The following is a 13,164-nucleotide window of genomic DNA, read 5'->3' as shown; positions in this document are numbered from 1 at the left end:
TAGGGTACCAAATTTGCAGATTTCATTGTTGCTTCAAACCATGAAATTAAAGACCCAATGAATAATTAGCCATGTATAATAAAAAAGCACCCCCCCCTTCTTACTGTATTTCATTTCTAGAGAACAACAAAGTTACTTGATAAATCAACATCATTTCTGTAACCTGGTAATAAAATAATAGCTTTTACCTGTGTTTATTTTATTTTAACCTTTTAAAAAAAGAATTATAAAGCATTTTATATTTGCACATTTATCAGTACAGTATCTGGTAGCTGTTGTTGTTGTTGTTTGGTTTAACGCCGTTTTTCAGCACACGATAGGCTATGCATGGTGGCCAGTATTAATGGTGGAGGAAGAACCCAGGAAAACCCCGGGAAGAACGACCGACCCATGACAAGCTACTGGCAAGCTTTCTCGCATACCCACATTGGCCGAATCCTAGACTTGAACCTCTGGTAGCTGTAATTTCCACTCTGCCTTAACTTGAGAGATAAATAAGGATAGAGAGAAAGGAGAAAAAGCATAAGGTGTTCAGATTTTAGTATTTCTGAAAAGGAAAGAAAAAGTAACAAATTGTACTGGTATGTGAAAATTAGATTTAATAGTTTTTAAAATCAGTCCCTCAATTGAAGCAGTTGCTGTTGAAAAATGAAATAATTCTAAAAGCACGTCTAATTTTATCCATGCATTCTTAATGCAAATGAATAGCAAAACTGCAGAATACTAGTATCTTTGTCTGAAGCACAATTTCTAATGAAACACTAAGCACATAAACTAATTACAGCAGAGTATTATAGTGCATACTTCACTAATTTTTGGACAAAACCACTGTATCAACATCATATCAAGTCTCCTGGCACATACAGATGTTTGTCAGTTAAATAATCTTCAAATTGCAGGATTAAACAAGTCCAACTTTCTCAAAGCCATGAATAATCAAGTCCAATCTTTCACACATTGTCACATGAGCTGCAATTCTCCATTCAGGATGAATTCACTTGATTTATGAGGTTGCAGAGTTCACTAACATAGCACAATGATTATCACAATGTCCTTCTTGGCCTGGATAGCATACCAGTTGTGGCCTGTATAGCATACCAGTTGTGGCCTGTATAGCATACCAATTGTGGCCTGGATAGCATACCAATTGTGGCCTGTAAAGGATACCAGTTGTGGCCTGTATAGCATACTAATTGTGGCCTGTTAAGCATACCACTTGTGGCTTGTATAGCATACTAGTTGTGGCCTGTAAAGCATACTAATTGTGGCCTGTATAGCATACTAATTGTGGCCTGTTTAGCATACCACTTGTGGCTTGTATAGCATACTAGTTGTGGCCTGTAAAGCATACTAATTGTGGCCTGTATAGCATACTAATTGTGATCTGTATAGCATACCAATTGTGGCCTGTATAGTATACCAATTGTGGAAGTGTGATTTTAATTCTTTGTTGTTTATGTTTATTGTAAAGTCTAGTGGTTGAAGTTGATTCATACGTAAGGCAGGTACCATCTAGGGAGTGATTCCATTGTTTCACAGTTTAGTCAACATCTGTGCACTTTGGTAGGCTCAGAAAACATAAAATATTGACACTGCTTGCAAATTGCATTGAGCAAGGGGCAGCTGTCATGTGTTTGGTACACATGTGCAATGATGGTGCACCTTTATGGATGGTGTTTTAAGGAAGGGATCATACATATGTACTTTAATAACCAATTAGCTTAGTGTTGTTGGCTGCATTAGCTCCCACTAATGATTGATTACAACAGGTGTTTGATTTGTTTGCACACTTGTGGTAGAAGCAACCACCATTTGTTGCTGGCATACTAATATAATATTATGTATTATTTATTTGGAGTATTTGTGAGGTTAATCCACAAAATTAAATACCTGCAAATATTCAAATTTTTACAAGTATCATGGTAATCACATTTATTGTACCCAAAGCCATCAAAATCTAGTTGCCCAACCCAGCCGTTTCTTTAAGATACTTAGTTGCTTGAGGCTAAAATTCATTGTTTGTGTTTTTATTTGTTTATGTGGGTAACCTTATCAACTATAACTACAACAACTGGACTGCTTTGGATAGAGCATCCACCTCAGATGCGGGAATTCACGGTTTGAACCCCAGCCGAGTTATACCAAAGACTCATAAAAATGGTACTAATGGCTGCCTTGCTTGGCACCAGCATTTAAAGGTTAGTGTTAGGACTGGTTGGCCTGGCATCAGGATAATGTATCTGGGTGGGACATGATGTTACTTGTCTGCAGCATGATGTCCCAGTGCTAGACATCACTATGAACTGCCACACTGCAGACATTGTAGCTATATGACTGAAATTATTTTAAAGGTGCATTAAAAATCTAGATCACACACACATACAACAAATGTATGCATGATTACACTATCATTTCACATTTTTGTTTTCATTTATTTTCTTCAGTGGAGTCTAAATCTATATCACTTTTTACTTTCAGGAAATGTTTTTTGAAGCTGGAAAGAACTACCTCCTTAGAATGTGTAATGGTATGTATTGACTGTTTGATTCTTGACACCAAAACACATACTTTTATATTGGAGCCCTGTTTGGAATATTTCTTTGCTGTTCAATTTAGTTCTTGATTGATTTCATTGATGTGCAAAGCTTCTCATTATCTTCACATTGCTTATCATTAATTTTACCCAGCTGTTAGATTTATTTGTATTTGACTTTTTTGTTTCACTCACTACCTGTCCTTTTCAACAGTGAACCATTCTTTGATGTTGTCGCAGTATTTACTGGTATCCTGAAATCATTTCAGTCTGATCAATGCTTAGCAAAATTATGTGCAATAAACCACACATAATAAACTCAATTCAACCTCAATGATAATCATATCTTCGCTGTGATGTATATATTAAACTTCAGGTATGCAGATTCACTTTATAAGGAGATTCACTTAATAAAGACTATAAATTATTTCTATGCACATTGTACTGACCATGTTATACAATATTGATTTTCTTTCTATGTCTGTCATTAGACTTGCTGCGGAGGCTGTCCAAGTCACAGAATACTGTATTTTGTGGGAGAATACAGATGTTTTTGGCAAGGCTCTTTCCACTGTCTGAAAAATCAGGTTAGTTGGCAGTTATCCAGTATGAAAATGTTTATTTGAGGGCAAGATGCTGTTGGAATATTTAACACAACAAAGGGAATTTTCTTTCAGGATATGCTCTACATATTTTGTTATTTCAGGGCAGAAAACAATTTTTTTCATCAACTATTTCACATGTCCCACCATCCTTGTCACTTGTCCCAAAAATTAAGTCACTTGTCAACCTTTTGTGAGATTTATGCTCTTTATATCATAGAAAGAACAAGTGAAATAATGTACAACATTTAATTTCTTAAAATAATTTATCAAAAGCAGGTCTTTAGATCTTTTCAGTTTTCCATTGTCCATGTATCTTATATGCACTGTTTCTTGCTTCAGTATGGTTGCATCTGTACCTCCATCAGCAAAAGTGGAATGCAATTTACTGGAACTCAGTATTTCCATAACTTTTTCTATCTAGACTTGGTAGTTACATAGAACAAAGTCTCAAGCCCTGAATCTGAGTCAGTGAAATCAAGTATGGGATAACTACCAACCTAATGTGTGTCTGAAAATTTCTTTCTCCCTTAGTGGTATTATATTTTATGTTTTGTTGCCACAGATTCTGACTTACATCTCTTTGGAGGAATAGTTACCTCATGCTTAGTGGCATATTTGCATTTTCCCCCTCCATATTCACATGAAGTTTCCTTTTCCTTATCTTTCTTATTAACTTTCTTTTGACTGCTCTGGTGTCCCAGTGGTTATAGTGTCCACTTTGGATGTGGGAGTTGGCGGGTTCAAACCCTGGCCAAGTCTTAACAAATTCTTTAAAAAAATGGTACTACCATCTGCCTTGCTTAGCACTCAGCATTAAGAGGTTACTGTTAGGACTGGTCAGCCTGGTTTCAGGATAATGTGACCTGGTGGGACATCATGCTACATGTCTGCAGTATGATGACCCAGCATTAGACATCACTATAAACTGCCACAAAGCAGACATCATAGCGATATGACTTAAAAATTGCTAAAGCTACGTTAAAATCCAGATACATGCACGCACACACACAACTTCTATCTGAAGATAATTAGTATATTCATTTGATCCATTTTGACGCCTATTTCTAATATGATCATGACTTATATTTTGTCCTTTAATTGAGAAAGCTCCTTATTTTGCATTATTCACTGATTGTTTTGCTTCAAACACAATATCAAAAATGGAAGCTAATCCGCTGCATAATCAATTAAAAATTAAACAATCATCACTGCCATTTAATCAGTTCATAAAGGAAACCATCACTAATGTCAGTAAAGTGCCTTTCATTGATTTAATTGGATTTACTCGTGGGATTAAATTCAAAGAGTACATCATTAATGAGGATCTGGTTTAAATAAACGGTACAATTAATCGTACTAGTTTTGTTTTGTTTCATGTGCCTTGATTGACCAATAAATTGTTTACTTAGCCAAGTATGCAGTCAGGTGGTAATTAAATGTATGCACATGCAACAGTTAACAATATACGCCAGTTGGTGTGATACTGAATGTAAATAAATACATATGGAGGGGTAAAATCAAGTATCCAATATGCCTAGAAGGCATAATGGCTAGATAACATGATTACGAACAAGCACATCCTTTACTAGCAACTTGGTCCCAAAAACTGCTTAGTCCAACTGAATAAGATTGGATATTTGGATACGTTGATAAGATTCCAATACATGATTAGCTTCTGGCAATGAACCTTATTCTCTGTCACATACATTTGCTTGTCTTATTAATGTTAGGAAATAAGCTCTACTGCCTCCTTAATACAGTAACCCCAGAAAGATGAAAATTCTGTCTTTCTTTTCTAGTTAGCAAATGGACAGAATGATAAACACCCTTCATTACTTCCCCTTGGCACTGTTAGGTCGCTACCCATAGACCATATATTGACCTGTTTAAGTTTTGCTCTGTACAATCCACATCATTATGCTTAGCCAGCCATAATCCAATTATCTTTGTGATTTTTAACCATCTATCAACAAAATCAGTATATTTATTTTGTAAAAAGGTATTTGCTACATGTTGCAAGAAATATTTTGTGAATTTAGCCAACAGTTTGGTGAATATGGTAGAGGATTTCATTATTCTGATTTTGTGCTCTATCTCAGTATCATGCTCTTGTTATTTACAAATGCTTGTTTTCTTTTGCTTTATTAACAAGTGTTGATTTTTTGTATAGGTCAATACTATTTTCCAAATTATTTTGTTCATGTCTGTCAGTAATGAACAGTGGCGACAAAATGCAAAACTGTTGAAGACATGCATGTTACCTGTCTGAGATGCACTTAGACTTTGAGGGAATTTGGATCATGGTGCTGAGAAAAATATATAAAGGGCCAGGAAAATGTATGAAACACTGAACAGAACGTGATGATCTGATTCTGCATCCCAAGATGTCATCACTTGCAAGCATCGCCATGGGATAGATGTTTTCTTTATTTACCTGGAATGTAATATTATAGTTGATTGACTATGCTATGAGTTTTGTCACATGCTGCTTAGGAGTCTTCATTTTTGCATAAGTATTGAGGGGTGTATGTATTTAGTACCATTGGTTTCCCATTTACTTTGTTAAATACCAGTGTATGAACTTCATTTTCATCTAAACTGCTCCAGTGGCCTAGTGGTTAGAGCATTTGCCTTGGATGCAGTGGGTTGTGGGTTTGAGCCCAGGATGAGTTGTAACAAAGACTTATAAAAATGATACAAACAGCTGCCTCACTTGGCGCTCAGCATTAAAAGGTTAGTGCTAGGACTGGTCAGCCTGGTGTCAGGGTAATGCGATTGGGGAAGACATCATGTTACATGTCTGCAGCATGATGCCCCAGTGCAAGACATTACTATAAACTGCCACACTGCAGACATTGTAGTAATATGACTGAAAAATTGTTAAAGCTACATTAAAAATCAAAATAACACACACAAACACACATTTCCTTCTGAATACTTCCTTGACAATATAAAAATAATATGTCAAGGACAAATTACAGCAATGCAGATTTTAAAAAAATGTCATTATAGAATCATAGAAGAAGGGAGATAAGAATATCTTCAAAACAACAATTATCTGATTTTGTGTTATCATATTCTTTATGTATTTTAAAGTTACTAATATTGTCTGTACACAATGAACTATTTTTTTTCTTGACAGCACTGAATTTGATGAGTCAATTTAACCTGGAGAATATTACAATCTTCACCAATCTACAAGCTGATGTCAAACCAAAGGTATTTGGATTACTTTGTGTGTTTTGATTATTGTGTGTGTTTGGATTACTGTGTGTTACTATTGTATTGAAATAGTGGAACCATTAGAAGCTGTTCATGTTTTTTTGACACTTCTTTCTAGAGAAAAAAGATAAACATCACAACAAAGTTAAACAGTGAATTCCAGGAAATTATATTTTAAATATTACACAAGAGTCACAAGCTGTCACCATAAAAACTTTTCATGGGTTCTTTCTATGTAGTGATTTTCCTGCATTGATGGCTGACAATATGCTGTTCAGCTAATCCTGTTGGACAAATACCCCAAATTTTAGATGCTTCAATTTCATATCAAATATGTTATGGATCAGTGCTCTAGTATCCCATCTTCTATAAAATAACAGTTTGAAGATAACTGTCAGTTTTCCTTTCCAAATATTGCTTGTCCAATCAAAGCATTGCTGTCATTAACTTGTAACTCCTGTAACAGGACAGACAAATTAGATATTTAGCTGATGATTTCTTTTTTAATCTGGATAATAATTAACATAAATCTATTACAACTTCATAATGAATAAAAGCAGCATCAGACGTTGCATCTGTATAGTTAAGAGGTTATAAAATGTGTGCATTGGTCATATACTCATCATCCATCAAGTAACTTAAAACGTTACATTAGGAATTTACAAATATTCTCATGTAAAACATTTTTGTTTGTATTTTTTAAGAAATTAGTAACCATTTGCAATTAGCACAGAACAACAAAAGATATATCATCATTTCATGTTCCATTGAATTGGTATTTAAACTTTATAAGGGTAGAAAGCGCAATTTATGTAACAAGGATGGACAAATAAAATTATATTTCACTATCTAAAATTCATAAAATATTTGGGAGCAAGTGATTGACAGGTTTGGTGCTGGAAGTAGCTACACCACCATCTGTTGATAATATTTTGTATTTAGTTTCCTCATTGCCCCTTATTTACAAACTTTCTTGAACAGTTGGGCTGCCAGTGTTAATTCTGATGTAATCTTAAAAACAAAAATATTTCTTTATAATGTATTACTTATTAGTATTTCAAAGATGGATTAGAAAAAGGCCAATAATAAACGAAACATAAAATAACAGAATCCTCCAAAGATGAGGACACGAGGGCAGCATCACGTGACGTCTATTGCAGGCCGTGTGGAAATAATTTTACTATTTGGCGCTAAAAGTCATCAGATGTATTCTAGTCGATGTTTGTGTTAGAGCACATATATTTTTTCAAAGAATTTCACATTTGGATCAGAAAAAGACACAAACCCCCCACAAAAAAACGAATCTTTCAAAGATGAATACATGAATGGCATAATTCATCGTTCCATTCTCGGGCACAAGGGCTTGCATTGTTGCTTAAAATTGACCTGTCATACATAGTACATGTATGACAAGTCAATTTTAATACATATAGTACATGTACGACAGGTCAGTTTTAAGCAAAGATACGAGTCCCTGTATTCTAGGGCAGCATCATGCTCATTTTAATATTGGGCATGGTGGTAAATTTGATATGGAGAAACACTTGAAAACAAAGAAACATCGAATTAGCTCGTCTTACGAACTCCAATACTAAGGTAACTTCTTATCTACAGCAGAACTAAATTGCGGACATGAATGTTATAAATGCAGAGGTGTTATTTACCGAGTTCTAGAAAGATAATGAAGATCTTGCTATTGGTGCAGAAACAAGAGAATTAATAGAACACAATTCTACTCTAGTTGTGATGGTGTTTGATGATAATGTTAGAGATTATTATGCTACAGGCTGTGATTACGTGCTCCAGAAATTCCCCTGTGGAGATGAAGTGCTTTTAAATGCTTCAGTTGCTGATGCAAATGAGAGACAGTCAAAAAGCTTAAAAAGTGTTAGATTCTTTGTCAAGAGATATCCCTTTCTATTGCCATCTTTGCCTACCTTGGCTCATCTGGAAGGAGAATTCCTGCAGTATGAAGTTGGGATTCTACCTGACAATATACTTAATGCAGATAGATTTGATGTGCAGTGGCACCTTATTTCCTAGCTAAAAGACACAATCACTGGAAGATATAAATTTCCTCTTCTTTGTCAGGTTATGAAAGGAATATTGGTTCTTTACCATTCTAATGCTGACTGAGAGATTGTTCAGTATTGTTAACAAAAATAAAAGTGAATTCAGATCCAGGCTCAGTAACCCAGTACTTTGTGCTCTACTGGTGTGCAAAACATTCATGGTCTCAGCTGGTACAAAGTGTTTTAAAATGCAACTTGAAAATCTGTTGCTTTCGAAAGCTAAAAGTGCTACATATGAAAACTTTAAGCAGTAAATGATGTTAAAAAATGAGAGGGGCAAATAAATCATTGTTTGCTGAATTTTTAGCATGTTATTTGTGGATTCCTCTTTTTCTGCCTGGATTCCTCTTTTTGTCCACTTGGATTACACTTTTTCCTCATCAGGGGTTGGCATGTATGGGGAGGAGGAGTTCACATAATATCACATAAAGATCTGACTTGTACTTAGAAAAAGAATTTAGAATTTTAATTTGAGTGCATTCCGCATAGTGTGAAATTATTAAAGAACAGATTTTTTTCAAACTATGCAAAAATATTGGCCATTGAGGTTCTAACCTGACCCTTTTGGACCCATATTCCTGAATATTAGATCCAACCATACTTATCATAATGCAGCAAATGAATACTGTAGTCACCATATTTTACCCAAAGCTACTCTACTGTTTTAAACTAGCTTACAAGTTACTTCCAACTGCAAACAACATATAGACCTTATAGTTTGCATAATGTACTAGCAGATCTGGGTCATTGTTGTTCATTCTACTGATTGTTTCCAACAAACTGCATAGACCCAGATCCACTAGCACATCATGTAACAGCAGGTCTTGACACTTGGATCTGACCTATAAGCAAGTAATGACAGTAACTGTTCTGAGAGTAAGATTATTGTAAAGAGCAATGTTACATTATAATATCTCTTCAGAGTTCTTAATCTTTTTGTCCAAATCTTGTTCATTACTAATGGAAGGTTCTATTCATCTCATGGAGGTTACTGTCTTTCAGAAGGCTGAGGCAGATACAGAAATGGAGGTTGAGGAGGGGGAAACAGATGAACAAGCCAGGCAAGTACAAGTATACAGTTTTTTTTGTCACTTGGTTCTGTTTGTGGAATTTGCTTTCCCAAAGTTTGATTTTTTTGTAAAAATGTTTTGCATTAACTGCATTGTTTGATGTTCATATCTCCAATTTAAGTGATTGATCTTAGCAGTTGTTTGATTTGTGCTTTTACTTGGGTTTATTTTGTTTTAAGGAGGTGACATCCTTTGTTGTAAGCATGTTTTATTTTCTTCTTCTTCTTGTTTTTTTTTCATGGTATTTATAGAGGTAATCCACAAATTTAAAATACCTATAAATATGCAAAATTTGAGAGGAAAATTCATGTATGCAAGCATTCATGAAAATCTTATGTTCGAAAAACCAACAAAATTGATAGACACTAAAATAAATTAAAGTTTTTCTACTATTTACTTTAATATGGAGTGGATGAACTTACTATAACTGTGAAACAATCAAGAAATAAATGCTTAATTCTGCCTCTTTTTGCAGATTTTGAATTCTGGAAACTGCATTTGGTTCTGTCATATTTAGAAATGATATATACCATCTCTACTTGCTTACAGTCAATTCCAGTGGCAAACTACAGACCTAAATCTGCCATTGCACAATGTACCATCAGGTCTGGGTTCGTGCAGTTTGTTAGTAGTAATCAGTAGAACAAACTTAATAGACTCTGATCTGCAGGTGCATTATGCTTCAGCAAATCAGGATCTTTGTTGTTTGTAGTTTGACTTGACTTATAGTACAAGTGGTATGGCTATTTTTGTGTTCCTTTTATAATACATTGGCAGAGTTAATTTGTGCCCTTTAATCTTACTGTGAATAAAGATGCAGGGGTGCAACATGGAGAAAACTATGTGAGAAATCTGATCGTATAGATTGTCCTTTACCTCTTCTTTATATCTCACTGTAGTTCAGTGCCAATAGACTACAACCTGTACAGAAGATTCTGGTCCCTTCAAGACTTCTTCCGCAAACCTACACAGTGCTTTGACAAAACCCAGTGGAAAATGTTTGCTTTGGTAAGACTCATTCAGGTCTGGAAAATGTGGAGTTTTAACCTGTAGAGTTATTCAGTAAGTATATGTTACTGCATTTGTATGGGAAAATATGAACAAGTTTTTCGGATGGAATACTGCACGACCTTGGGAGTGCAGTATATCCATCCGACACACGAGTTCATATTTTCCCATACAAATGCAGTAACCTTTTTTATTATATGCTCATTTTTCTTATTCTACCTTAGGCTTAATTATATAAACAAAATACACAACAAGAAACAAACTAACTGAATGTATGCCGTATTCCAACTAAATACACAAGTGCAGATTCATCATTACACAACAACAATATTACTGCGCACATAACTCCGCCCAGATAAATTAGAACTTAGTCACACGCTAGACATAACTTTTGAAAGAAAATGGCATTTTAGACTACTTAAAATTGAAATTTAGATTCATATTGTGAATGAATGCACATTGCAACAATTTTACCATTTGATCTGGAATGAATAGATTTTGGTATTTTTGTCGATTCTATGAAATTTAGTGATTATGGACTAGATTGATCTGTGCAAATTCTACATGAAATACATCAGATTGAAATAGCAAGGGAGAAGCTTGTTAAAATCTGCAAGTGTCTGTTCTGTCATTGAATATTTGAAATCATAATGTGGGAAAAATATGAAGTATTTCAATTGTAATCATCATAAAGGCACTATGAAATTTAATGTTATTTCATTTTGAGTGCAGTAAGGAGGATGTAATTACACTTGGAATATATTCGAAATTACAGTACAATTTTGAAATGAGTAATCAAGCTTGAGAACCCATGACATAGCTCATGTAATTCGGATTGCAGAACTAAGAAAGAAATTGAGGATGTAAAACTGTAAGCATATTTTTTGCCATTCTTGGCAGCTAAAGAAGACAGTTTATGTCTTGTCACCTGCATGTTATTTGTAGGTACCCAGAAATTTTATGAAATCTGGCATCTCCCACCTAAATCCAAAAAATTTTATAAAAAAACGTTGATGCAGAATGTAGCAAAGCAGCTGATATGTGGCAGTCCACGAAACATCTGCTTTAGTTCATTCAGAAACAAATGTAATCAACAGCACAAAAAGTGCTGGCCATCTGCGTCCATTGTTTATTTACAGTACAAAGTAGTTCCTTAATGAGTGCATTATGAAGTTGCACGTGAGTTCAGTATCATAAAATGCTGAATTCTGACAATGCAAAGTTAATGGAGAAAAAATTAGCATATAGTAATATTTCCTATTGGTGCTAATTCTTCTGAAAGAATAATTCTTGAGAAATTTTTACTGGTTTTTAAGCTAAAAAGTATAACACTTTGATTTTAATCTTTGTATCGTGTTTCAGATTATGGTATTTGAATGCATGCCATTATTTCTTTTAGTTTTATTCTTGTTCTTGATGCACAATAGATACTTATACAAGTAAAACTGTTGCATGTTTTATGAAACATGACTGAACATTTTGAATTCATTGGTGCAATATAATTATTTAAAACTGAAAGCCAGTAATCAGGGTAATTATATAATCTGGATTATTTACGTGCAGATCTTTAGCATTTTAACATTTAAGACTTGCATTTCAGAATGCAGATCCAGTTCTTAATGCTTTTGCTAGTTCCAAGCTAGATGATGTGAAGTCTTCGCGAAAGAAATTGAATGTACCAAGACCTGGTCAGACAGATACCTTTTTTGCCAAGTACTTAACAAGTGAGAAGGTAAGAATTTTGGTTCCAGTATAGTATTTTAATCTCTTCCATATATAATCGGAAAAGATATATTGTTTTGCCTGGCTTTTTTTATAAGTGAAGAGAAATTATTTTTCTAGTTATTCCAAAATATTAGAATAGTTTTTAGTCAGACGAGAGGTCAGTTCTCTGTACCAGTTTGTTTATTATCATCTAATCCAGATGTGTTTCTATCGGCATTGAGATTCATGTCTGCATGTAAATATTGTTTTGAAAAGATAATGCAGCTTTCTCATGGTAAAAGAGATTGTCACAAAGAGATTTTAAGCTTTGTGTAAATTGACTAAAGTCACTTCTGATATTGTAAAATTGAAATTTTGTTTTAGCTGCTGGATCTACAATTAAATGACAGCTACTTCCGACGATACATCCTGGTGCAGTTTCTTATCCTATTCCAGTACCTAAATGCACAAGTCAAGTTTAAGAGGTGAGTTAACATTTGATTTACATTATTCCTCCATGCATAATCACTTTTTTGTGTGTGTTGCTTGACTGGTGTGATGGATACGTTGCAACAAAAACAGTCACTATATACAAAATCTACCTTAAGAGGGAGACAATGGTTCTAGATCCAAATCTGCTGTTATGCCTTTATTTTGTTCATAGTAAGGCATGTTTGGAATGTCTGGTGAATAATTTGGTATATACCTTAAACATAATAAATACACACGATACGATTCTGCAGGACAGGAAAGAAATTATATTTTACATGGTAAATTATATGTTATGTTATATTACATAACTTTGTAATTTGATGCACAGATGCCATTCATATAAAATTTAAACATGTCAAAGATGGGAAGAAAATGGTTTCTTAAATGTACATTACGAGAACTTGTCCTTTATGTCGAGGTGTCTGCTAAGATAGATTTCACAATATTTTTTATTTTCT

At 34.3% G+C, this 13,164-nt stretch overlaps 1 protein-coding gene across 3 annotated transcripts in view; it reads left to right on the top strand.

The window, feature by feature from the left end:
- The window catches only part of LOC149807459 (THO complex subunit 1-like), a 78,015-nt gene that overhangs the window by 19,255 nt on the left and 45,596 nt on the right, over positions 1 to 13,164 (top strand). For all 3 annotated transcript variants that reach the window (XM_089966777.1, XM_089966760.1, XM_089966768.1), the window contains exons 6-12: positions 2,479 to 2,527; positions 3,025 to 3,120; positions 6,281 to 6,357; positions 9,435 to 9,493; positions 10,402 to 10,510; positions 12,111 to 12,242; positions 12,599 to 12,699. In XM_089966777.1, the coding sequence (XP_089822903.1) occupies positions 2,479 to 2,527; positions 3,025 to 3,120; positions 6,281 to 6,357; positions 9,435 to 9,493; positions 10,402 to 10,510; positions 12,111 to 12,242; positions 12,599 to 12,699 (623 nt within the window). The remainder of the gene's footprint in view (positions 1 to 2,478; positions 2,528 to 3,024; positions 3,121 to 6,280; positions 6,358 to 9,434; positions 9,494 to 10,401; positions 10,511 to 12,110; positions 12,243 to 12,598; positions 12,700 to 13,164) is intronic.

This window comes from Sinohyriopsis cumingii, chromosome 1 (assembly GCF_028554795.1).
Source record: "Sinohyriopsis cumingii isolate HCF-2022 chromosome 1, ASM2855479v2, whole genome shotgun sequence".
Classification (NCBI taxonomy): domain Eukaryota; kingdom Metazoa; phylum Mollusca; class Bivalvia; order Unionida; family Unionidae; genus Sinohyriopsis; species Sinohyriopsis cumingii.
The sequence above is the reverse complement of the archived record's forward strand: the minus strand, read 5'-3'. Positions and strand labels throughout refer to the sequence as shown.